Source organism: Protomyctophum parallelum, assembly GCF_964188405.1.
Source record: "Protomyctophum parallelum genome assembly, chromosome: 23".
NCBI lineage: Eukaryota > Metazoa > Chordata > Actinopteri > Myctophiformes > Myctophidae > Protomyctophum > Protomyctophum parallelum.
Window position 1 is genome coordinate 9053469 of NC_139715.1, and position 24688 is coordinate 9078156.

A 24688-nucleotide genomic window follows, 5' to 3' on the forward strand; every position below is an offset into this window, starting at 1 on the left:
GAGGTCCCTGGAACAACATATTTTCAGATGGGGGGGGGGCGGAGGCATATTACACCAATGATACAGAAACATAAGGTTTTCCAGGAAACTGTCATGATTTTGAAGACAAATCTTTAATTTCGACGTCAGGCCAAAATGGGTTAACACCTAAAAACACATGAAATTATACTATTAATTAATTCAACTGTTCACCCTACTGTAGCTGCTGTGAACAGTCCTCCGAGAAGGAATCTCTCTAAAAAATATAACTAAACTGCCATCTCAGTGCATTAATTAATGAGCTGCTTTGGCGAATGAAAACACATCATCTGTGGGTTCCAGGTTTCTAAAGCCATTGAGACCTGATTCTTATGTCTTCTAAATCATGAACATTTTTTGAAACCCTAAATTTCTGTATCAATCTATTTCATGTCAAGGACCCCAAAAATGATATGCAATGGGCCGCTGACCCCATCTGAAAATATGTTGTTCCAGGGACCCGTGTGAAAAAGGATGATACGCACACCAATCCTTGTAGTGGTGCCGGTCCAGCCACGGCAGAATAATCTAAAAGTCTTTGAAAGTGGCCGCAGGCTTTAGTCCATATAGCGTCGCAGAACGACGAGTGGCCCAGGAAATTAATCCCAATGCATTTTGCCCATAGGCTTTTCTTAAAGTATTTATTTAAAGACGGTTACGCCGCGGACAAAGCCAACTCGGATCGTGACAAATCATGACAATGAACACTATGTTTTGTGCCGATCAAATAATTTATAAGAAGAAAAACAAAACAAATAGTGTTGTCTCCTGTTGTTTTCTTCTTTCTAATGATTTGATCGGCCCAAAATATTGTGTTCATTGTCATGATTTGTCACGATCCGAGTTGGCTTTGTCCGCGGTAACCGTCTTTAAATACTTTAAGAAAAGCCTATGGGCAAAATGCATTGGGATTCATTTCCTGGGCCACTCGTCGTTCTGAAAGGGGGTGGGACTGCGACGCTCTATAGTCCATATAGTATGGACTATATGGACTATAGTCCATGGACTATATGGACTATAGTCCATATACCCAAAACCCTAACCCAACCCTGACCGCAAGCACGGTGAAACGCATGTCGGGAGTGACGGGTGATTTCCGCATGTCGGACCTTTGGTGTGTCGGATCTGCATGTGCACCCCACACAAAACGTTTTCTGTCAAATAATATAGATTTGAACAGGTTTTCACGACTTTCCTAAAATAGCAGATCTACAAGCTCATAGCTGATCTATGAGCTGGTATATTCTGCTATTTTTCACTAGCTAAAGTGTAAAATAATGGTTATAGTGGTTAAAAGCTAACGGGACACAGATATGTTCCAGATCTTATCTTAAAGCCAACATCTCTTGTTGCATGTCTCTCCTGAGATGAGAGATCATTTTGATGTCTGACCTTTTCAAGTTAACCCATTCTGACCAGGCACCCATTTTGGTGTTATGTTTGGTGTTATGCTTTAGCTATTTAAAAATAGCAGATCTACAAGCTCATATCGCGCCACCGAGTGGCGCGATACGAGCTTGTAGGTCTATTTTTGACTGACTGACATTTCTAGAATCTGATCTCAGGTCAGAATGGGTTCATCATCATGGGGCTGGGTAGATGCCGGCTACAAATCCACACCACGTTTCATGAAGATTGCATCGTCCATTCTCAAGTAATTTCTCAAACAAACGGACACAACTAATAGATAAATAAAAGAGTGCTAGAATTCACAGGCTAAATGAAAACTGTCCTCCCACTGCATGGCAAATAGAATTAAGCTTGTTTATTGAAACACATCATGACAATGCAGGATGTGTCGGATCAAAAATAATAAAGCCATGGACATACAAATAAGCCTTGCCCCGACTGCATATATAACAGTGAATGATCATTAGTCATAACACATAGATGATTAACAGGTATAAAGACTGTGGACTATTGCATTGTCATATGAACACTGCAGAGTTCAGTCTGCAGAATATCTAAACCAGCTGAGAACCAGCTTTCTGTCAAAACTGTGTGAAATGTAAGTAAGTAGTTACCAGAACTATGGCACCATGCTAAGTGAGAAACATCTCCAGAGAGGCGCTAATAATCCAACCGTATATTCAAGGAATGGAATCTAAGCAACCAAATTCAAAGGGGTCTGCACAATGTAGTGGATATTTACTTTTCTCCCATGAACTGTGGAGAAGCCTCAGCTTTGTCCCATTCAGCATACAAAGCCTCAGCCTTTTCCTTGAAGGAGTCAACCATATCCTTGATAGGCTGGATCTGTTGTTCCGCTGTCAATGCCGACATGCCAATGATGCCATGCCATCTTTTCTGATCCTCCTGTTGATTGGAAGGGGTACAAGAGGGGTACAAGATCTCAGCTTAGACAAAGATAAGTTATAAAACCGTGATTAAATACGCCATTTTGCAATGTTCAAATTTAACTTCCTACATGTAAACCATTTGATAATCATTTCAGCAATGCTTGTAATTTTCTTAAAAAACAATCTCACTGACCATGTTAAGTATAAATTAAGGCTTAAGTGGTTAAGGTAGAAGTTAATTAAATAATATTTGTTGTCCAAGTAAGGAGTCAATGAACGGAAAAGAAAGATCGTTTCATACTGAAAAAAGCCAGTCACTGGGGATCTCTTTGGTATGAACAGATCTACACCATCTAGTCCAGTGGTACTGGAGTGGGGGTCTGGGGTCCCCAAATTATTTGATAAGCATCACTATCAGCTTTTTCTGATTTCACAATTGCCATTTTGAACATTATACTTATGGGGGCCCCTGGTACAACATTTTCAGATGGGGTGCATAATGCATATTCATTTGGGGGATGGGGGTCCTCAACATGAAAATGTTTAAAAACAACTGAAATAGTCTAGATCTGTGTACCATCTAGTCCAGTGCTACTCAACTGTGGGCTTAATATATCTGCAGCCCGTCATGGCCATACCAATACAAATATTTAATTTGATTGTTTTGAACAAGATTGTAGGCATTTTATCATTTGATCCAAGAGAAAGTGATATGGCCTTATGTCAGCCGAGTATTACTTATTCACCTGTGATAATCTGTTCATCATTATGTTCTCTACGTGAATGAAGCCTGATTTTGTAACGTCATCATTAATCACAAGGTTTTTGTTCAGTGAGGTTTGGCCTTAGATGGAAATGTGGCTTTTTACTGTGCAGTCCTTAATTTCTAGACTACGGTAGTCGTGTGCGGCCCTTGGACTTTTGCAATATTGCAGAGTGCCCTCTGAGCCATCTAAAGTTGAGTAGCCCTGATCTAGTCTAACGGTTCAGATAGTGTCAAGTCATTAAGTTAGCTATAGTTCACATGTTGTACTGTACCTGCAAAAGATCCACGTGTTCGGCAGCAGCGGATAAAATAGTGGACAGGTTGTTACGCACTGTTAGTCTCTCTTCAGTGGTCTCAATCTGCACCAGGTGGTACCTAGGGTACAGATTAAGTCTAAAATCAGAGTTGGGTGTAAACACCAAAATAAACTACCTTTGAAATATAATATACTGCAATTACAAACATCTCCTCCACAACAATGATCAGTTAACCCATTTAGAGGTTTATTTTAAAAAAATATATAGAAATCCTGTTGCTAATGTATACACACCACAACATCCACAATGACAGAAGCTTTCCCGGTTTTAGAGGTACAGACTTTCCTAATCTTAAAGGGTTAAATGCAATAGGTTTCGACAGTAAATAGTGAGAAAACACCAACTGTTGCTTTGTGGCTTTCAGTTTCTGGTCAGCTTCATCATGGCCACTTGTAAGCATTTTCTGCTGGAGTTCCACCTGGTGTTCAATAGACTCCTTCTCCACTCTCAATTTCTGCTCCTCATATTCCATCTCCTACACACACACACACACACACACACACACACACACAATATCGATATTAAATCAAAGTGAGACCCAAAGAAACAATTTAACCAGACAGCGATGCATCAGAACAAACAGCACGGTTTTGACTTCCTTGTTCCCACAGAGGACCCACTCTCACACACCAGGGTGACAGACAGCTACGAGACCATTTAGGGCCTTCACAACATTATACACTCGCACACACTTTACCTGCATGTCATGTTCCAAATCTTTATCGTGTTTGCCGTTGTTCTCTCTCAGTAGCTTCAACTCCTTCATCTTGTGTAGGATTTGGCCTTCCGTCTGAGACAACCACATTTAACAATATTTAATATCTGGCTGGTACATTACAACCACATTTACACTTAACAGATTGAAACAAGTTTTGATTTAACACAATTTAAACCATTTTGGACTGAGGACAATTCTAAAAACACCTTCTAAATCCTAACCCAAGTTCTGAAAAAACACTTTTATAGCATCAATGTTTGAATACTGTACAGAACATTTTCAGACCATGTCCCAATATATGATTTGTAAAACGTTGTGAAAGGGGAACCGCGCAAACTTGCACAGGCCTACCCCTGTACTAGACAGGGATAAAAGTCTGTGTAAGAGAAAAATAAATCAAATTAATAACAAAAAAAATTGGGTTGGTAAAAAAGGTGTTTTCCCAAAGTTGCCTTTACCGAATGTGTGTGCCAATCCATGCGTCATGGATGGAAGCAGCTTTTGAAGTTCTGTTGTATTATATTGCTAGTCTGGTCAATCAATTCAAATACATATATCTTGAACTTACATGGTCACATGGTGCATAGAAGTGTGTTAAAGTAAAAAAACCCAGAGGAAGACAATTACAGGCATGTAGCCTTCAGTAGTCCATTATGCACCTTGCATAAGATTGCAAGCGAGAATAAAAGTCAATTAGGCTACAAGAGACAACCCATTGGTTTGGCAACTAAAATTGGATACAGGATAGGTGGGCACAATAGGACATCTTGACACCTCGACATCTGGCATTTTATCAAAAATGAAAGAAAATATTTACATTCACTGCAATGACATGTGTTGAAACCTTTACGTGTAGTGAAACAGATACACGGCCCAGTGTTCACATCAAACATCACCACTCAACGTAACGCAGCAGAGGCTGCAAAAGTGTACTAGTTTCCTCATGCAGATCGGCTACTTTCGCCGTTTGATAACTTTGATTTGTCCTAATGTTTGTTGTTCGTAGACCAGGGCAGGCAGTGTGGTTGCTTGAGCCCTGAGCAGCACGCATGCAACTAGGAGTCCGTGCACACACGGGCGCTCGCTCGTTATTAATTAAGCGGCGGAGACAAAATTATTATTATTATTATGAGGATCGATTGGCACTTTGTTGCCCCCCTGAACCCCTCACATCACTTCACCAGCATAACAAGCCTGCTGTGTTGTGACTGCTTCGGTCATGTCATTCACACCACAGCCATCTACTGTACACGTACATACCCCCTTAATATTAGTTGCGGAACTACACCAATCTCATTAATGCACCCTACAAACCCTCCGAGCTCAGATCAGCAGACTCAGGTAAGCTGGAAGTAGCCTCCCTAAACACACCGGGACAACACTCCACACGGCCCAAACTCTACTGGCTCCAAAACTATGGAATGCATTTCCCATTGCAATCAGAACTGCAGCTTCGCTCTCAATCTTCCGCCAGTCTGAAAACACACCTCTTCAGACTCCATCTTAGCCCATAGCACTTTGCCGTAGTACTTAACCTAGCCTAGACCTCCTACAGGCGTATGAAAAGGCTCAACTATCTTAGATAGCATTTTTAAACTGACTCAGAGAGCAGTTTATGTAGTTTATTTTGACTCTGGGAAGTGTAGTTCTTTTGGGATGCTAAGCAAAAGCTACACTACTGAGTTTTGACCGCACACTTACGCCCGTAGCTTATGAGTGATAACTACTTTGTATGTATTACCATGCTTTTTTATTCTCCGTTCTTGCTTAATGTAAGTCGCTCTGGATTAAGAGCGTCTGCTAAATGCCTAAATTTTAATGGTCCTATGAAATCCTCAGGACGGAAATCCGTCCTTTGGTATATAGGTTTTTATTGGCATAAAATATTGCCTATGTACACACACCATACCATTAACGTCCTATATATTATGCTTTATGTAGCGTGTGACATGTCAAACTATGGTGTTAATGATTCTGAATTTCAATTAGTTTTGCACAAAACACTCCTTGGGCTAAAAACTGCCATAGCCACTTGACCTCATCACATTTGTGATGACGGCTATGGCCGTTTTTAGCCCAAGGAGTATTTTTTGTGCAAAACTAAATGCTTGGAATGGGTTCAGAATCATGGGGGAAAACTAGTCTCACAGGCTCACTCACAGGCTACTTAAAGTGGATTCATGAATGCATGTATATAGACAATATTTTAGGCCAATTAAAATAACTATAATCAAATTTCCCACTCCACACCCCCACCTGCCAGACTACTAGTTCAAATAGTATTACTTCTCTTCCTCACTCTTGGTGGTTTAATATTTACCACGTAATAACGTGATAAAGCGCTTTGGGTATCTTTTTTTTTTTTTTTAAGATATTTTTTTGCGGCTTACGCCTTTTTATTGATTTTTGAAGGGACAGACAGTAAGCTGACAGGAAACGGGAGAGAGATGGGGGGATGACATGCAGTAAAGGCCGTGTCGGGTCCGGGAGTCGAACCCGCGGCACACTGCGACTGGATTACCAGTCCGGTGCCCAGACCGTTACGCTACGGCCTGGGCCGCGCTTTGGGTATCTTGAAAGGCGCTATAAAAATGCAAGTTATTATTATTATTATTACCTCCTCATTAGTCGCCTGTAGATTGAGCTTCTTGTTGGCCATTTGCTCACTCTCTTTCTCCATGTCAGCGATCATTTTCTTCAGTGGCAACTAAACATGACAGAATGACTAGATAAATATGTAGCATACAATAAATCTAAACATGCATCATACAAACTACACATCTTGGCTTACTACAATTATGCAATCTCTGAATGCCATATAGTCTGTAACTACACCTCCCGAAAGCCAAGTGAGGAAGCTCAATATTACTTTATTTGTAGTAAAAATAAAAAAAATAACACAAATGTAAAGGCCGTTCAATAGCACAGGTAAAAAAGACAAAAACGATGGTGGCTTTTACCAGACAATCAATATGGATTCAGATCCATAAGTTACATACCTGGATCTGTGCTTTGTACTTGACCATAGCACCGGGTTGATCCATGGATGTGGTCTGTATCTCAAAATCATGTCCACAGGCATTCTCTGCAGATGCTGGGATCAACTTTAGCTTACGGGCCATCTTATGGTACTCTGCCACTCTCAAGAGAACCTGTGATGGGGAAGCAATTTTGACTTTAACAATACCATTAACACCAGTAAGACGCCCTGAGGGAGAGAAGCGATCGCACCCTAAAGGGCAAGGTTGCACTGAAACAGAGCTTCTTAATACGGCTCAGTTGAGAAGCGTTGAGAAACCAATAGTTAAACTATTACCCAATATGGTGTCAGTGAGGTCAGATGAAGAGTTACTGGCAGTCTCCATATATGCAGATCTAGTATGTCAAACCATGATATATTATATGGCTATCCTGGGTTTGATGAGGTCAGTGTTGTTTATTTGTTTATTTGGATCCCCATTAGCTACTACCTTAGTAGCAGCTACTCTTCCTGGGGTCCACATATAAAATACATTATAATTACATCATATTAAATAAATTTTACAAGACTGTAAGAAAGTACAAAAAAATATATAACTAAATATAAAACAAGTGATTAAAGGTATATTCAGTGATTTCACTTAATTCAAATATCACTTATTTTTTTGTTTTGTTGTGATAATCCTCCCTACTATAGAGTGTGCTGGCCATATAAGGTGTTCCTCCCTGTCCCCAGTTAACCTCTGGGGGTCAAAAAACCAAGGTTTCGTTTTTGACTCTCTATCCTGATTGGACGAAAGGCTGGGTCCCACAGCCAAAAACGAAACCTAAGGTTTTTTGAGTGAAATCACTGAATATACCTTTAATAAATATAACATCGCAACCATGAATACAATTTCAGTTTGAGTAGCAACGTTCAGTATGAAACATTTTAGAGATGGGAAACGTAAAAAGACCTTGTGCTGAATGTCTGGTATTGTACATGTGTTCAACAGAGCTGAACTTCAGTCTGCAATACAGGACAGCCGGAACTTAGATGCAATAATACCTCTGACAAAAGACAGCAGGGAAATATGAAGTCTGTCCTCCATCAGTGGCCATCCCAAAGTGGCATGTGTTGTGATCTTCATATATGGCGATTATAGTCAGCTCCACATACGGAGATCCATGTGTTGTACCAACTTGGCTCATTTGCAAGTGTGACTCGCGTCGCGGCAACCACGACTGTCACAATATTTACATTCCCCCGTTTTTCATTGACCAAAAAATGCAATGAATGAGGGTGTAGAGGGTTTGATGAGGTCAGATCGACATCGTTGTGATCTTCATATATGGAGACAGCCATATGGAGCGTGTCACAAGGCGTGATGCACAGGGCTCGACAGTGCGACTAGGTACTCGCATTTGCGACTAAAAATATCACCGTGCGACTTGTAAAATTAGATTTGTCGCACAGGTGCGACTACATGATTTGACCATTCAATCGTGATAAAGAGAAGTCTCTGTCTACAGCAAGTGCACATTCTATAGTCGCGGTTCTATACCTAAATCTATATTTCTGAACGGCGGTGTCGTTCGCCAAAAAGAGCAGAGCTACAAGCTAACAACGTGTCGAGGCTCAATGCGGCGTTCATTTGGAGATCTGTCCCCTTTGCTCCCACCGCCCCGCCCCTCCCTGTGTTGCTGCTCAGTTCTCTTCCCCACTCTAAATGCAACGCATTAGACTAGAGCTAAGGACCAGAGCTAGTCAGTGGCCTCACTGGCCTGCATAACGAGCAACGTAAAAAAGGCAAAGATCCCCCCACCACCTCCTTCCACCACGCCGAGGTGTAGCCTATATGTCCGATGTTCTGTCTGAACTGAAGCAGTCAGAGCCAAGGAGAATGTTACAATACTAATTCACCATTGAGTAGCCTCTGCACTGTCTAAATGTCACACTCGCATGATGGAACAGCAAGATAAAAACGGATAGTCTGTCTGTCCATCCATTCATAAAATGAATTGACTATCTATCTGCAATTCTGCATACCAAACTAATAGTCTATCAGTATAAAAACAAATTGATTATATAGATTATATAAAAAAAATATGATATCCAGATGAATATCAATATTGTGATCATTTCTGAAAATATATTGTGATATAATATTGTCATATTGCCTGCCCCTACCCCATATCACTTTATTAAAGAAGAATCACACCTGTGTGAAGTGAGGCCCTGAGGGGCACTCTTATCATCATACATCATGGTTTAATTTACGTCATAATTATTGGAATTTTGACCTAATTTCTCCGTTCATTGTCAATGGAAAATATTGAGACGTTGGGACTAAAGCTGTATATAGGAGGGGATAGCGCCCCTCAAAAACACATAATTTGATAACTTTTCATCGTGCTCCTAAAATAATTTGTGTGCTACTAGATTTTTCAACTTAGGCGCACACGTGCTACTTGGAAAAATGCTAAGCGTCGAGCCCTGGTGATGCACTGACAATCATATATGGAGGCGTGATTGATAGAACCTATGGTTGAAATCAGTCAATTCATTAAATTATATTGACAGTCATACTTATTAAGCGGCATTTATTTTATTTTAATCTGATTATCTTAATTTCCCTCAATGTCAAACAAATTACATTTTGCTGCTACTATAAATGCGCCACGTCTGTGTGCGTGCGTGTGTGTGTGTGTACGGTTGTAATGCACATAACTCGAGAACCGTTTGCCCCACAGACTTCAAATAAGCCCAAGTGCCGACTTCAAATTCGACAAGCGTTCCACACCCCCATAGGGAGTGCAGTGCCCGGCCTCGAGTCAGTGGCATACACTGTTGTCCTCTCACCTGTGCAATTTCTAGCCTCAGCCAATTGATTGCCATGGCAACCCCACACCTGCCAAATGATTATTTAACCAGTTCACTTTTCACAGTCAGTTTGCACTCTTCAGACACATACAGATCTCCATGTGGGACACCGACAGTTAAAATGGCCCATATGTGCGTTCCATTGAATTTGCGATTGTTAATTGTTCAGTTTAATAGAATAATTTAACGGCAATGAAACTATTAACTATTAACATGGCTAATATACATTGCTGTGCAGCACCACAAAGGCATTGAGTTTTGTATCTAAATGAGCACTGAGGATTTCACTGTGTGTACTCTTGTGAGTGTACTGTATACGCACCCGTTCCTTTATCTTGGCCAGACCCATCTCTTCCTGCCACGTGTGTTGCTCTGCCTCCTCTTGAGTCTTGCAGAGGATGGAGATTGCCTTCTGGAGCTCCATCTTCTCCCGGTTGAGCCTCTCCACATCAGCTGGAGTGTAATTCTGATTATCCAGGAGGTGCTGCAGTCTGGCCCCCTCCTGGGTCAGAGAATCAAGATGGTGGCCTGTGAAGGTAGAGTGGGAAGGATGGCTAAGACACACTATCTTACTGTTTCAGTAGGTGGGGACGGAACTAATTATTTAAACTACAGTTCTTTTGCTTGCAGACTAGGGTACACATCCAGTTATCAAATGAACCCTAGTGTCAGTATATTCTTGCCATCATCATGGGTGAACATTTGACAGAAATGGATTATCTACCACCATCCCAACACAATGCAATTTGAGCTTGTGTCAAGCGACAGGCTAGGTACAAATGGAAGCAAATTTACCAACAGCCTGCAGCTCTTCAGCCAGTCCGGAGTCCTCCCTTTCCAGACTAGTCATGAAGGTCTTAAGCTCACTAAGGTAGGTGAGCATTTTCTGGAGTTCTGTCTGGAGCTGATCCTTCTCGAGTCTCATCTTCATGAGCGGATCCTGGTGGTGAGAGTTCTGATTAATCTCTAAAATCTCTGTAAATGTTCTGCACAAAAAGTTAGGAGTCACTGTTTGCACCAAAAGCATGTACTGAGCATCAGTCTGAAATCATGGGTGCTACACACATGACATATTCTTACAAAAGGTATGGATTGAGATGTTACTCTTTTGTGCCATCTCTGGCACCTACATTTCCCAGCGGGATCAATAAGGTATCCGTCAGTGGCATCATCAAAAGTAGTCTCAAGTCTACAACATGCAAATGAGATCCAAGGCACTCTGTTGCAGTACAATTTAAAAAGACTATATTTTAATGGCTTCAGCTCAGCTAAAACCTTCCTGAAAACATTCAATTTCTATGAATATGTCCCGAGGTCTATTATGTAAAATTTGGCTTAGGATATTTATTTACAATTTCTAACGGCACTGGTGGAGCACTGTAAAGGTGCGTGAATTCAAAATACCAACCAAATGTTTCTCCTTCTCCAGCTGATCCACCTGTTCAGTCAGTGATGTGAATGTTTGCTCCATTGACATCAGCTGGGCCTCATCCACACTGTATGCCTTTTCTAATGACACAAGCAGACAAAACTGCAATCAATGTTTTCTTAGAACTGACCTGTACAACAAACTGTCAAGTTCACTAATAACAACTGTTCAAATAATTGCATGTTTCTTCTTAAAGATGTGCAACATCCCCCAAATACTTACTAAGTTCTGACAGGATTAGACAATCCTCCTCTTCAAATGAGTCTGCTCCCTGCATGAACTTGGTGTATGTGTCAGCAACCATGTCTACACACAGCTATGAAAGAACAAAAATGAGTAATCTTGTCATTTAGAACTAAAAAACATCCATCTAAAAGATATTTAAAGCTATAACTTGTGATTACTTGTATTGTATTACATTAATGGTTACCTTGCTACACTCAACAAATTCTCCAGTTTCTTCAGAAAAATCCTTGCGCATGTACTCACTCTCAATACCACGGGAGATCTGACAGAAATAGAACATTTTAAATGTTATCGAGATCTGACATAGACAGCACATTTTAAATGTTATTCATGCCAGTACATATTCTTAGTTGTGTGACGGTGTTGCACTGAGAATAAAAGCAGCTCTTCTGCAATGCATTGTCGAGATCTGACAATCATTCAAAAATGACACCAGCCAAAAATAAGTCACCCAATGGTATGTACGTAGTTGGGAGTTTCTAGTGTGTAATGTAATCCAATACATCTTAAAATACTGCAGGCAATCCTTTTCTTTGTGACGTCGAGGGTAAAATGGCCTCTGTCAGAACGTACAGGTTTGTGAATGCCATGCAATTCAGCATAGCACACTGCCATTGTTATGCGGCATATTTTGTTTTGCAGTCGCTATTGTGCAGCCATCTGCTGAAGGGAGACAGCTCACTCCTCCAACACTGGAAAAACTATTTTCTAGTTGAGAACACCCACGATTACTTGCAAAAGTCTTCAGCAATTAGTTGCCGATAAATTACTACATTTCTGCCAACCAGTTTAATAAGCGATTTGATTATGACTAATCATTGAACTCCTAGCGACACCAGTGCACATTTAAGTATATAGCAAGCCTTACTTTGACCGTGTCAATGAGCCAGATGAGAGCTCCCAGCAGCTGAGGCCATGTGTGTGGAGCTCCAACAGAATACATGGAGCTCTTGGACAGAGGAATGGTATACCTTAAACCGCAAAGATACAAAGACGGTCAGCGGAACGGTATATATTAAACCACAAAGAAAGATGGTCAGAGCAGAGTTCAAGCAAATCTGGCAATATTGTATGCAGCCGGAAATCTTTGCCAAAGGCCTTGAATCAGTAGGGTTCAATCGTATTAGTAAATATAATAAAATCTAAACACTCCCTTTAATACTGGTATATAGGCAAACAATTTTATACATGTGTAGAAGTATGATGGTATTATTCAATTACCCGAGGTCTCTCAGCAAACGAGGTACCTCCTCCTCAACTTTGGATTTGGGCAGCACAAAGGTTGGGTCCAGCTGTTGAAAAAGGAACTCAAACGCTTTGAGGAAATCCTTGGTAGAGGGAGACTGGAAGGTTTTGGTGGACACCTCTCCATATGAGTTTTCTGAGAGGAACTAGAAATAAAAAGACAATCAAGATACACAGAACCAAAGAAATCCTAAGGCTGAAAAGGCTTGAATGTACAGGTCCAAGACATGGTCTTAGGCCCTAGGAAGTAAAGTCACTTCCAGAAGAGGCTAGGCCAAGTCTTTCTCAGCTGGCACAAGAGAAGAGACACTTCCTTGACCCCAGGAAGAATAGAGGCAGTGACTAATGGGGGATCTAAAATAAAAAATAAACTTCCTCTTCGATGAGCAAAAGAGGTTAGTTTTCCCCACACAGGGGACCCAGGAATCTTAAGTGTTACAAAAATGGTCCCAGGACCATTGGTGGAAAGTAATACTAAAGTCATTTCTACTTGAGTATTTCCCCATTTTTGTTCTTAGTTTCTAGTTACTTGGCAGAATAAAAATACAAAACATTAACCATATTTTCAGTAATTAAAACTCAGTAAACAAACAGGACAGGATAACAATTCTATTAAATCAGGGAAGAGAACTCATACAAGACTGTAAAGTACAAGAAAATCAGCAGACAAATTGAAACACGACAGGTAAAAGCTGATATGAATGTTCTGTTTAAAGTGGTGGAAAAACAGGGAAACCGCAATACTGAACACCCCATCAAGTATGACCACTATCAGAATACAGAGTTTAAAACTCTGTACACAAACCTTTAACAAAAACATCCTCCCTCCACCAATGGAGGTAATGAAGGGTTCATATAGTACCTCACACAGCTTCCTGACGCACTGCTGCACGTAGGACTTGTCATGCAGAGGTCTGGGGTCCTTCATTTTTTCGGCTGTTCCCAATGCTCCAAACATGCTGTTGCGTCCTCCGATGCTGCTTTTACGGTTTAGACCTACTCCACTAGCCCTGTAGTGATCAAGTTCACATTAAATCATTGTAATGGATAAGTAGGTGCAAATCCAAAATGTTATCATTGAATATTAAGTCTAGTATAATTTTCTCTTTTGTGAGTTACATACCGAGCGCCAAAGAAGGTGGTTTTCTTCTCCGAGGTCCCAGACTGGGGTTTTCCGAGGTTGAGCTTTCCATAAGAGGGTTGTGCACTACTGTAAATAAATTAAACCCCAACTGATGAATTGAAAACACACTTGTGAGCAGGGGCTAAAAATATACCTAAATGGGAGCAATGTAAATTATGTTGACACGATCCATTTCGAACGCTTCTAAAGACATCAAAATTAAAACACATAATGTAAATGTCCATACACCGTTTTAACTGGGCACATAAATTCAAGTTCATATGTAGCGGGATCCTAGTAATTTTCCAGCTTAACAGCCTGCTTAGTGCTTAATGTCTGACACAACTCCATGAATATGGCAAATACAAAAGCTTGTAACTTCACTGATGACGTAGGCACCACCATTGTTAAGGTTCCTTCGGGTATGGGACATTATGCACAAAAACACAAATAGAAATAATGTTAAGCTGTGAATCATTTTCTTACTAGTAGAAACTTTTGAGGACCCCCAGGGCCAAACCCACCTCTGTGGTGTGGCATACATGCTTGGATGCCTGCTTGGATCAGCCACCCTCAAAGGCTTCTCTGACATTCTGCTGCTAGAGACCGCCGTTTTCTTCTTTCTGGAAGAAGTGATTCTAGCATCGTTAAGACTGATGTCTGTCACAATTATTACATAATCTCCTAATCGCAATTATTTGAGATAAACAATTATTTTTGCATTATCAACAGTTTCCATGTTGAACATTTTTCAAAATTAGAAATGGTTGATCTGTTTTTCCTTATTTTGTACATTACATATGAAGATCGATTTGTTTTACGACAATAGAAATGGAATACCGATTTATAACAATCATGAACACTCAAATATGGGACCCTTACTCTCCTGGGACTGTATGACGGTAACATAATGAATGTTAATAGTTAAAAAAAATAAAGGAATGGTTGATCTACAAGCTTACAACACGTCACAAATGATGTCTTGTAATGTGATGGCTGATGCACTACGGGCTAGCACAACTTGAACATCCTTCCAACTCAACATTGATAATGGACTTGTTGAAGTTCGAGGAAATATTAGTTAATGTGCCATTTCTACGGCCATACAGCCATAAGTGACTAAACGCAACACATATTACCAGATGTTACCAAAAACATTCATTGTATTGGGCCAAAAACGACCATAGCCACTTGCCCAAATGTGCTAACATCACATTTGTGATTACGTTTTAGCCCAAGTCACATATTATGCCAATTGTGGACATTGCTCAATATATGCAAGTTGGCATCTGGCAGTTTCTACATGCTGGGGACCCATACTCAACATAACGTAAAACCTTGGTGTACTCAACATGCCTGGTTTCACATTCTGGCAAGTGAACTGTTAGCTTAGCCCTGAAACATGACCGTCATAATGAGAATGAGCGTCAGGTGTGAACCATGGTGGCTACTGGCTAATGTTAGCTTAACATTTCAAGCAGGCACAATGAAGAATTGAGGACAGAACTTGGCTGAGAAGACAGTAGCCTCGGAAACCCAGACGTTTTTATTAGTAACACGGTCTGAAAATGCTATGTATAGCAACGCAGTTCATTTATCATTGGCTTATGTTACTTACCGGTCCATTATTTCTTGTAAGTGAATGTAGGTTTTTTTTAACCGCGTGGCTCAACAAACTTGCCACCTCAAGCCCAGTGATGTGTGGCTGCCTGAGTGAGGGAGTACGTTTAAACTAAGTACACCGCTCACAATGCATCGCGATGCTGAGCTTGTAGATCAGCTATTTTCTAAAGATTTTCATACATTTTACAACAATTTTCTTTTGCATTTCAATTCAATTCGTTTTGAATTATTATCAACTGAACTCTTAACTCTGAACTCATTAATATAAACTCATAATTTTTGTCTAATAGTATTGGTTTTCTTCATGTTTTCCAGACAAGGTTAGAGTACGCCCTCTGGAGCAGGAAGATGACATTGCAGCAGCATCTTCCCTCCCTTTATGAGTGGTATGTGAACTGTCTGGGAGAGGGTCCATGAGATTGCTTGGGTTGACCAGTACAGGCAGAGATGGGCAGTATTTGAAATACATGTATTTGAAATACGTATTTGAAATACTTTTTTGTATTTTGTTATTTGTATTTCGCTGGGATGGAAGAAATGAGATGTATTTTGTATTTAGATACATTTTTTGACCCAGTATTTTTTGTATTTTGCCCATCAGAGATGGGCAGTATTTGAAATGCATGTATTTGAAATACGTATTTGAAATACTTTTTCTGTATTTTGTAATGTATTTCGCTGGGATGGAAGATGTATTTTGTATTTTGTATTTAGATACTTTTTTTGACCCAGTATTTGTATTTTGTATCAAAATACATTTTCAATGTGTTACATGTAATACATGTAATACATTTTCAATGTATTTTGCCCATCTCTGAGTACAGGTCCCAGGGTTATTTATCAGGTTGCCAAGGAACAGGCACTCAAAGGTCTTCATATTGTGTGGAAAAATCATGGGACAACCCTTTTTGGGAGCCGGTTTCCACAGACAGAGGGAGCAGGGTCATGATTTGCAATTGCATGGTCCAAAGTTTTCAGGGGGATGTAAATATATTCAGTTAATTTTAATTTGCCATAACCTAGGGGACAAAAGGGGGGAACAAAAGGCTACTTGAAGGGCTGCTGTGTTGTGGATAGAGACAATGTTTTGTTTTCGGTGTCACACCAAATCCTTGGTTTATCCTTGAAATATAGGCATATATTTAATTTTGAAGTATTACATAACATAACCTGAATTGCACATCTAGATTTATATCTCTCAAATTAGGGTGGCCCTAGTCTAGACAGGATATATGCTATATACCGTACACATGCTGTGTATGTTTGGGACAGGGGTGCCCAAAAGGTAGACCACAAAGGCTGCAGGTAGACCACATGATATGCAGATGTGCCCCTAAAATATGTACAGTAGGCCTATAATTATTTTTATTCTTTCATCTGCCACTTGAATTACAGTAGGGTGGCTATTGATTTACATCACAAAGGGCCTGTCAGTTCAACGTGTTGTTGTGCACAAACAGTAGCATTGCAAATTAAGTTATAAAAGACCCTACTAATTCCATTTTACCTGGAGTTTGGAAGCACTCGTTTTTATGAACGGGTCGTGCTGCTGCCTCCTGCATTATGTGCAAATTCGAAACAGGTGGAACGCAGAAGGTTCAGTGACGTACGACGAGTGCTTCCAAACTCCAGCACTTAGAAAAATAATCACTTGCAGAGGAGGTCTTGGTAAATGGTTAATGGTGCATTTATATAGCGCCTTCATCCAAGGCGCTTTACAGAGATTGTGCATTACATTCACCCATTCATACACCGATGGCAGCGGAAACCATGCAAGGCACCAACTAGCACATCGGGAGCAATTAGGGGTTCAGTGTCTTGCTCAAGGACACTTCGACAGTAACTCTGGGGGAGCCCGGGTTCGAACTGGCAACCTTACGGTTACCATCCAGGCACTCTACCCCTGAGCCACCGCCGTCTTGACAGAAAGTAGCTCATAACATCTCTACGGTGGATTTTTATGAAAAACAAGCTCGGCAGATTGAAAGAGGATAATTCAAGCTTGTACTACAGCTGCAATGTTGGTGAGTTTAACGTCGTTTAAGACAAGCAGATCGCAAACCAAAAAAGATGAGTGGGGAGTCAATGGCGGGTATTGCAACTTTAGATTCATCCATTTATAAAAAAAATCTAGAGTTGCGAATTGCGGCTAGCCTACAATATGTGGCGCTTGCGGTCACTTTCTTTCTTTCTACCATACTCACTTATAGCCTACTCAAAGCTTATGGTGTCTCTCTCAACCTGCTCCACAGGTACACGAGCCAGGGTGATAACCCCAGAACCCCAAGTTCAGCTTCTTCTCAGCCCTGAGTCCATTCTCCTGTGACATGCTGTGAATGCTGGACACTATAGAGCAGTGCCCTAAATCCCTGACCACTGCACTACACCAGAATGTATCCAAGGCTGAGTGAGAAGATGGCAGCCAGGAGAATGAGGCTGGTCGGTGCCATTGATACTGGGAGGAAACTTAGGAAAGTATACTGGCCAGCTAACCAGCTGTATGGAGAATGGAGATGACTGGAGATGCCGCTGGAGGGCTCATCATTAACTCTCTATCCATGGGTTCCAAAGTTTGACCCTGGCATCACACAACTGATGAAGTCAAGTAGAAGACCGCTCAGGTAGGAACTATAGGGACCCAATGACTGAGTGGCAAAGAAACATGTTCAGTAACTGTTAGTGGCTCTGGAATTGAATGCTGATGTGAATCTACAGTTTGTATGTTCTGATCTGCCATTGAAGGTCTGTGAGTTGTAACAGGGAACGGTGTACAGTATATATGTGGCTCTTGATCACTTCAATAATCCTATGAGTGAATTAGAGCCTTTTGGTTCGAGCTAGAGATTTTGGGCTTTGACATAACAGCCATCAATTCCAAATGTTAATTTTCAATTGATGATGATGAGATATACTTTATTGTCCCACGAGGGGAAATTTGTCTTGGGCAAAAGTGCATTAGTACATCAACGCTTTTTAAAACAGACAGACAATACACAAAAGACAATTATACACAGTAGCAGAAAAGTACAAGTCACAAGAGTATCACAAGAGAAGTGCAAATTGCAATAAGAGAAGGTATATAATATAAAAAAGTGCTAGAGTATTCACAGTTTATAGTATCACAGTAAAGTGCAATAAATAACTGATGAAAGTCAAGAAGTCCCTTCCCCACTAAGAACTATGAACTATGTGGCGGTTGTTTAGTAGAACAATTGAAGACAGACTGAGCACCGTTTTCTCAAAGATTGTCTGAAGAGATGGAGAATCTTTCCTACCAATTACCTTCATGGCTGTTTTTTCTATTTTAGCTATTCTAGATTTGAGCTGGACAGAGACTAGAGAGTGTCCCAAACCAAGCTGACATGCCATATCTTATAATGGTATCTAGCACTGCATCATAGAAGGTTGACATGACTCCCTTGCTCACACCAAAGAGCCTGAGCCTGCGGAGAAAGTGCAAGCGTTGTGCCAATTTGGCACACAGATAGTCCACTTGAAGTGACCGCACATTGCTCAAGATGATTGAAGTGCTTGTGTGTGTGTGTGTGTGTGTGTGTGTGTGCGCGCATACGTGCGTGCAGGTTGACCTCACTAAGCGTCGGGTTGTTGACGAGGGGGAGGGGCGTTGTGTTGTGTTGTGGTTGCAGGTTCATTGTGAGGTGGCTGTATTGATTCACGACTGGCATGGTGGCAAAATAGGCCTTTCTTTCCTTCTTTCTTTCTTTCTTTCTCTCTCTCTCTCTCTCTCTCTCTCTCTCTCTCTCTCTCTCTCTCTCCAACAGTGAATATCAACTACTTTGCAGTATATTTGTGACTTGTCATTCGATCTTTGCTTGGCCTAGTTGTGTAACTGGCCTCTCATTTATTTCGACAGGCAGATGTGTTGATGTGATGTATCTTTCTTTTCTTTTTTCTGTTAAAAAAATTAGAACAACTTGACTTGACATCAACTTGACTGACCCAGTAAGGCCTGAAATGCAGCTCAGTTGAGAGGAGTGAATTAAGTTTAGTTGAATAGAGTTACAAGCTTTGGGTGGCTGTGACAAACAAAAAACATTACAACAATTAAACAAAACTGTCACGTGCCCATCTCAACTTTAAGCTGAGATGAAAAGAAAAAAACGTAACTAGTTAAATGCGATGCAGTTGTTCAACGTTGATTGCCTTCCACGAGTCCTTCCACAGTGTCAGTTTTCTCCCCACCAGTTCTGGGTGCCTTACGCAGTGCCCTGCCAGCCTGATCCTCTTCTCACTGACCTTGTCTGACCCGTGGTAGGTCCCCGTAGATAGAGCATGGGTTTCCACCGGTTTGCTTAGGTTTAGGGCACTAAATGATGGACGATATATATATATATATATATACAGTGGGTGCCCCTCACAGAAGTGTGAAATAATAATATTTTTGAGAGAGGACTTGGGGTGTCCCGTTTGGTCCAGGGAAAAATACTTGTCGTGCCTTTGAAAACTGTAGATTTGTTTTGTCCAGCTCATGAATGTAGCCTGTGATAGTGTGTGATTAGTGAGTAACAAGGAAGGAAAAAATATATACAGTATAATAACAATAATCTTAACCCATGGAATGGTGCATGAACCCCCACCACTATTGTGTCAGGTGGGTCTATGATGGACCCACCTGACACAATTGCGGTGGTCCCCAGGTTGCTCTTTGTCAGGATGGTGGTCCCTGGGTCAAAATCTGTTGAAAAACCCCTGGCATAGTAGAAAAGTGATGGCAACCTAATATAACCCTTTTGGCTAAATTAAAAACTGATGTATAGTTTTTACAATGTGTTCCCAAGAGCTGTATTTTTGCCATCTAGTAGGTAGGTTTCCATTTATGTTCTATAGTGCTTACTATGCATTTTCATAATAATCATTACCATCTGGGTTCCTAGACGGTGTACATACTGTAGCAGGACACCCTGTACCAGTTGTTGTTTGCTATTTCCACCAACTTCTTTCCAATTGTTTTACTGTAGTATATTCATGTACATACGATTATGTTCCTAATATAATATGTTCCTACTGGGAGTCATTTATTTGTGTCCTAATCACCATATTTTTGCCTTTGAGCTTACTATCTCGTTAACAGCTTAGTATTTACTATACTAGTTCTATACTAAATATTTTTAAATAAACTTTCAGGTCGCTATGCATATCATCATTTCTACCACACCACACTTGCACAAACACTGTTCAGGGGTCTGGCATCCAACTGTATTTATGGAGCACATTTCAAAACAACAGAGTAGACCAAAGTGCTGCACAGTAGGCAAAACAACAATAAACTTGGTCTGTCCCCAACATGGTGAATATAACACAGTGGCAACCAGCAATTCTGTGACCTGGTACCATTCATTGTAACATTGTATAGCAGCAGGATGTTAGACAAGACATGGGTGTGAGGCGTTATGTGATTAAATACAACAAAGGTGTTAGGCTAAGGCTACTTTATTATTGAAAGCTGACCAGTAAACACAGTAAAAAGGCATACTTCCTTTCTCAGAGTAAGTGTTTCTATATGAATATTCTGTTCTCCAAGCATCTCTCGGTCCTGAGTCAACACCTCCAGACAGCTTTCCCCAAGTTTGGCCCATTTTCTTGGCAACCATGCCTCCAACTCTCTGCGGCAGGTGTTTCGTGGCCGACCTCTTCCCTTGAGGGTTCCACTTGAGGACATACTGTCTTGTGGTGTTTGAGGCTGGTTACGGAAAGTAGGCCTATTATTTATACCTGGTCTCTCCTCAACATGCCGGTGAAATAACACGGTTTGCCCCAACACGGTAAAATAACACGGTTAGGTCAATTGATCCCAGTGGACAATCCCACGTAGGACAATTTCACAATAAACTAAATCTCTGTGATACGATTGTCGCAAGTGTTTATTTTCTTTTCTCACGATAAACGATAATATCGATCCTTGTCCCATCCCTATTATGGATATGTCACATGTCCCCCAAACATCATCTAACATATAACCCATTCTGACCTGAGATCAGATTCTAAAAATGTCTATTACATCCTGACAGTTTCATTATTAACCCATTCTGACCTGAGATCAGATTCTAAAAGTGTCTTCGATTTTTCAAAAATAGCAGACCTACAAGCTCGTATCGCGCCACTCGGTGGCGCGATACGAGCTTGTAGATCTGCTATTTTTCAATAGCTAAAGCATAACATGATGCCAACACCAAAATGGGTGCCCGGTCAGAATGGGATAAATTAATAGCCGGTAACCGGAACGCTTGCCCCGACACAGTAAAATAACAGGGTTTGCCCCAACACAGTAAAATAACACGGTTTGCCAATAATCTGTGTTATTTCACTGTATCCTGGGGAGAGACCGGGTTGGCTGAGCATGCAGTTGTCACCACCATATGGCTTATTGGCTTTTAAACCCTGATTGATAGTTGTATTCATATTTGTATTGTTTGCTTGTTTATTGCATTATGTTTTTAATAATTGTTGTTATGCCTACACAGCACTCATACAGCACTTTGGTCAACTCTGTTGAAGCGATCTGAAGTTTTGAATGCCTGTTTAACCCATTCTGAACGGGCACCCATTTTGGTGTCAGCATCATGTTATGCTTTAGCTATTGAAAAATAGCAGATCTACAAGCTCATATCGCGCCACCGAGTGGCGCGATACGAGCTTGTAGGTCTGCTATTTTTGAAAAAAATCGAAGAACGACTGACATTTTTAGAATCTGATCTCAGGTCAGAATGGGTTCATCAGACCAGTGTGTGTCCGGCGGAAACCTCGTATGAATCTGATCTCGGGTCAGAATGGGTTAACAATACCATGTTTGTTCACCAGATGGAGTGAGAACACAGTTTTTATAAGACATGTTGAGGTCTACAACAGTACAGGATGTTCGCTATTTTCAAACACATTAAGTTGGGCACAATATTTCTGGTCATATTGACTTTCAATCAATTCCACTTTTGTTAATTTTACATGATGAAGCTGTTTCTTTAGTTAGAGCCATTAAACACAGACAATGTGGGGCTGTTTTGTTTCATTTTCAAATAGGCCATTTGAGGGTTTCTTTCTTTTACATGTTCATATACAGTATGTGATCTGTAATGTTAGTCTTAATAGCATAGAACAGACTCAAATTACATGCCACATTCTGTGCTCACAGAGCGTACCTAAATTAGGCACGACTCGTCTGCCTTTATGAAGTGCAGGCCTAGCCTGGGTAGTGCAGGGGACTTGCAGGCCTACTGGGTAGTGCAGGCCTACCCCTGAGAGGTAGTGCAGGCCTACCCCTGAGAGGTAGTGCAGGCCTACCCCTGAGCCTGGGTAGTGCAGGCCTACCCCTGAGCCTGGGTAGTGCAGGCCTACCCCTGAGCCTGGGTAGTGCAGGCCTACCCCTGAGCCTGGGTAGTGCAGGCCTAAAACGAGCTCAGTCAACTTGCATTATGAGCCCCACAGTGTCTTTCCCTGGTTTCGACCAAGGAGGGTTAGGCCACTTTTGTTAACCACTTGAACCCCCAGCTTCACCTATTCTGGGGCGGAACGTTTGCCAAAAATAGCAGCTCTACAATTCTCACACTGCATCGCAACCCATTCTTTAACAGGTTCGTTTCATATGTCACATGTCCCCCAGCACACACACATACTGTATCTGAATTCGTTGCCGGTAACCGCAAGGCTCACCCCAAAACACACTCGCCCCCATTTTGTTCTCAGACCACTCATCCCCCGTGGTGGGAACAGACTACAGCCCCATATTATTAAGTTAGGAAGTAATAGGCAAAGAAACTGTTAGAATGACGGACTCACTCTGGAGCGGATTGAGCCGTGAGAGGCACCGCCGAGCAAGCTCAGGCGAGCGAGTTGCTGAACGTCGCAAAGTCAGTTTCAGCCGACTCTGCGCCGTTCAAGTTACGTTCCGATAGGGACAGAATCGCCCCCCGTCGTCCCGAATCCCGATAGGGAACAGTGTTGTCCCTTTCTCTGTACCCCTGAGACGTCAAACGTGGCCAAGTACCTGTTGGGTCCGGCCGTTATGAGGTCGCTGGGTTTGACCCAGGGAGAGCGTGTTTTGGGGCGAGTGTTCATGTTTTCTAGTACCTGTCCATTCCTTGACAATTTAACGGGGCTCTGATCTAATTTTTCATTTTTTTCCTTTTGGGTTGTCCCAATCGGGTCAGATCACGTCATTTTCATACATAGTTGAACTTCATATGCATTTGTTGTTGGCATCACTGTAAATAGAACTATAATGTTTTGTTTTGTTTTCTTAGCAAAATCTTGTTTTCTGCCTGCTGCGTTCATTCACCGAAAGCATTCCGCGGAAAAAATAGCCGATCTACAAGCTCACAAAGCCTGGATCTTTGGCTGTTTTACCGAAGTCATTTTGTGTTCTGCATGAATTGAAAATGGAGGACCCTGGTGTAAACAAGTCTTAGTGCGTTTTCTGGTTCTATCCTCGTAGCAATGTTTGTATTGGCCTGTGCTTTAGTTTGAACTGCACCCATTCTACAAACTGAATGAAATGATTAATCAATCAATCAATCAATCAATCAATCAATCAATCAATCAATCAATCATGTGGTTGGGGGGGAAAAAGGAGCGGATCTAGTATAGCGCCCTGGAGTCCACCGGTCAATTAAGTATAGGGTTTATTATGGTTAACAATCAGTTGGCAGAAAGCAATAGCAGTTATAAGGACAGAACTCTTTCTATATACAGCCCAGCAGGGACTGACCTGCAGGGACTGACCTGCAGGGACCTGCAGGGACTGACCTGCAGGGACTGACCTGCAGGGACTGACCTGCAGGGACTGACCTGCAGGGACTGACCTGCAGGGACTGACCTGCAGGGACCCAGTGTTTGTCACTTATTGTGTCCGTGTGAAAGCATGTCCCTGAGGTCCTTATCGCCGGCTACACGTGAACGGGGTTAACAAGGATGGAGTTGATTTGGTCTGGCACTAATATGACTTCAAAGGCAACGGAAAGGAGGAAGGAAGGGGTGTGTGTGTGTGTGTGTGTGTGTGTGTGTGTGTGTGTGTGTGTGTGTGCGTGTGTGTGTGTGTGTGTGTGTGTGT

At 41.4% G+C, this 24688-nt stretch overlaps 1 protein-coding gene across 1 annotated transcript; it reads right to left on the reverse strand.

Moving 5' to 3' along the window:
• Nucleotides 1-2166: 2166 nt before the first annotated feature.
• On the reverse strand, nucleotides 2167-14548 carry LOC310853876 (kinetochore protein NDC80 homolog; the record flags this gene model as incomplete). The annotated part of the gene is made up of 16 exons (XM_083758350.1): nucleotides 2167-2334; nucleotides 3357-3459; nucleotides 3746-3876; nucleotides 4099-4191; nucleotides 6737-6826; nucleotides 7119-7271; nucleotides 10284-10489; nucleotides 10757-10901; nucleotides 11370-11470; nucleotides 11613-11706; nucleotides 11821-11898; nucleotides 12505-12607; nucleotides 12858-13027; nucleotides 13744-13891; nucleotides 14005-14091; nucleotides 14529-14548. The coding sequence occupies 16 exons, from the start codon at nucleotides 14546-14548 to the stop codon at nucleotides 2167-2169; spliced, it is 1890 nt and encodes a 629-aa protein (XP_083614476.1).
• Between the last annotated feature and the right edge of the window lie 10140 nt (nucleotides 14549-24688).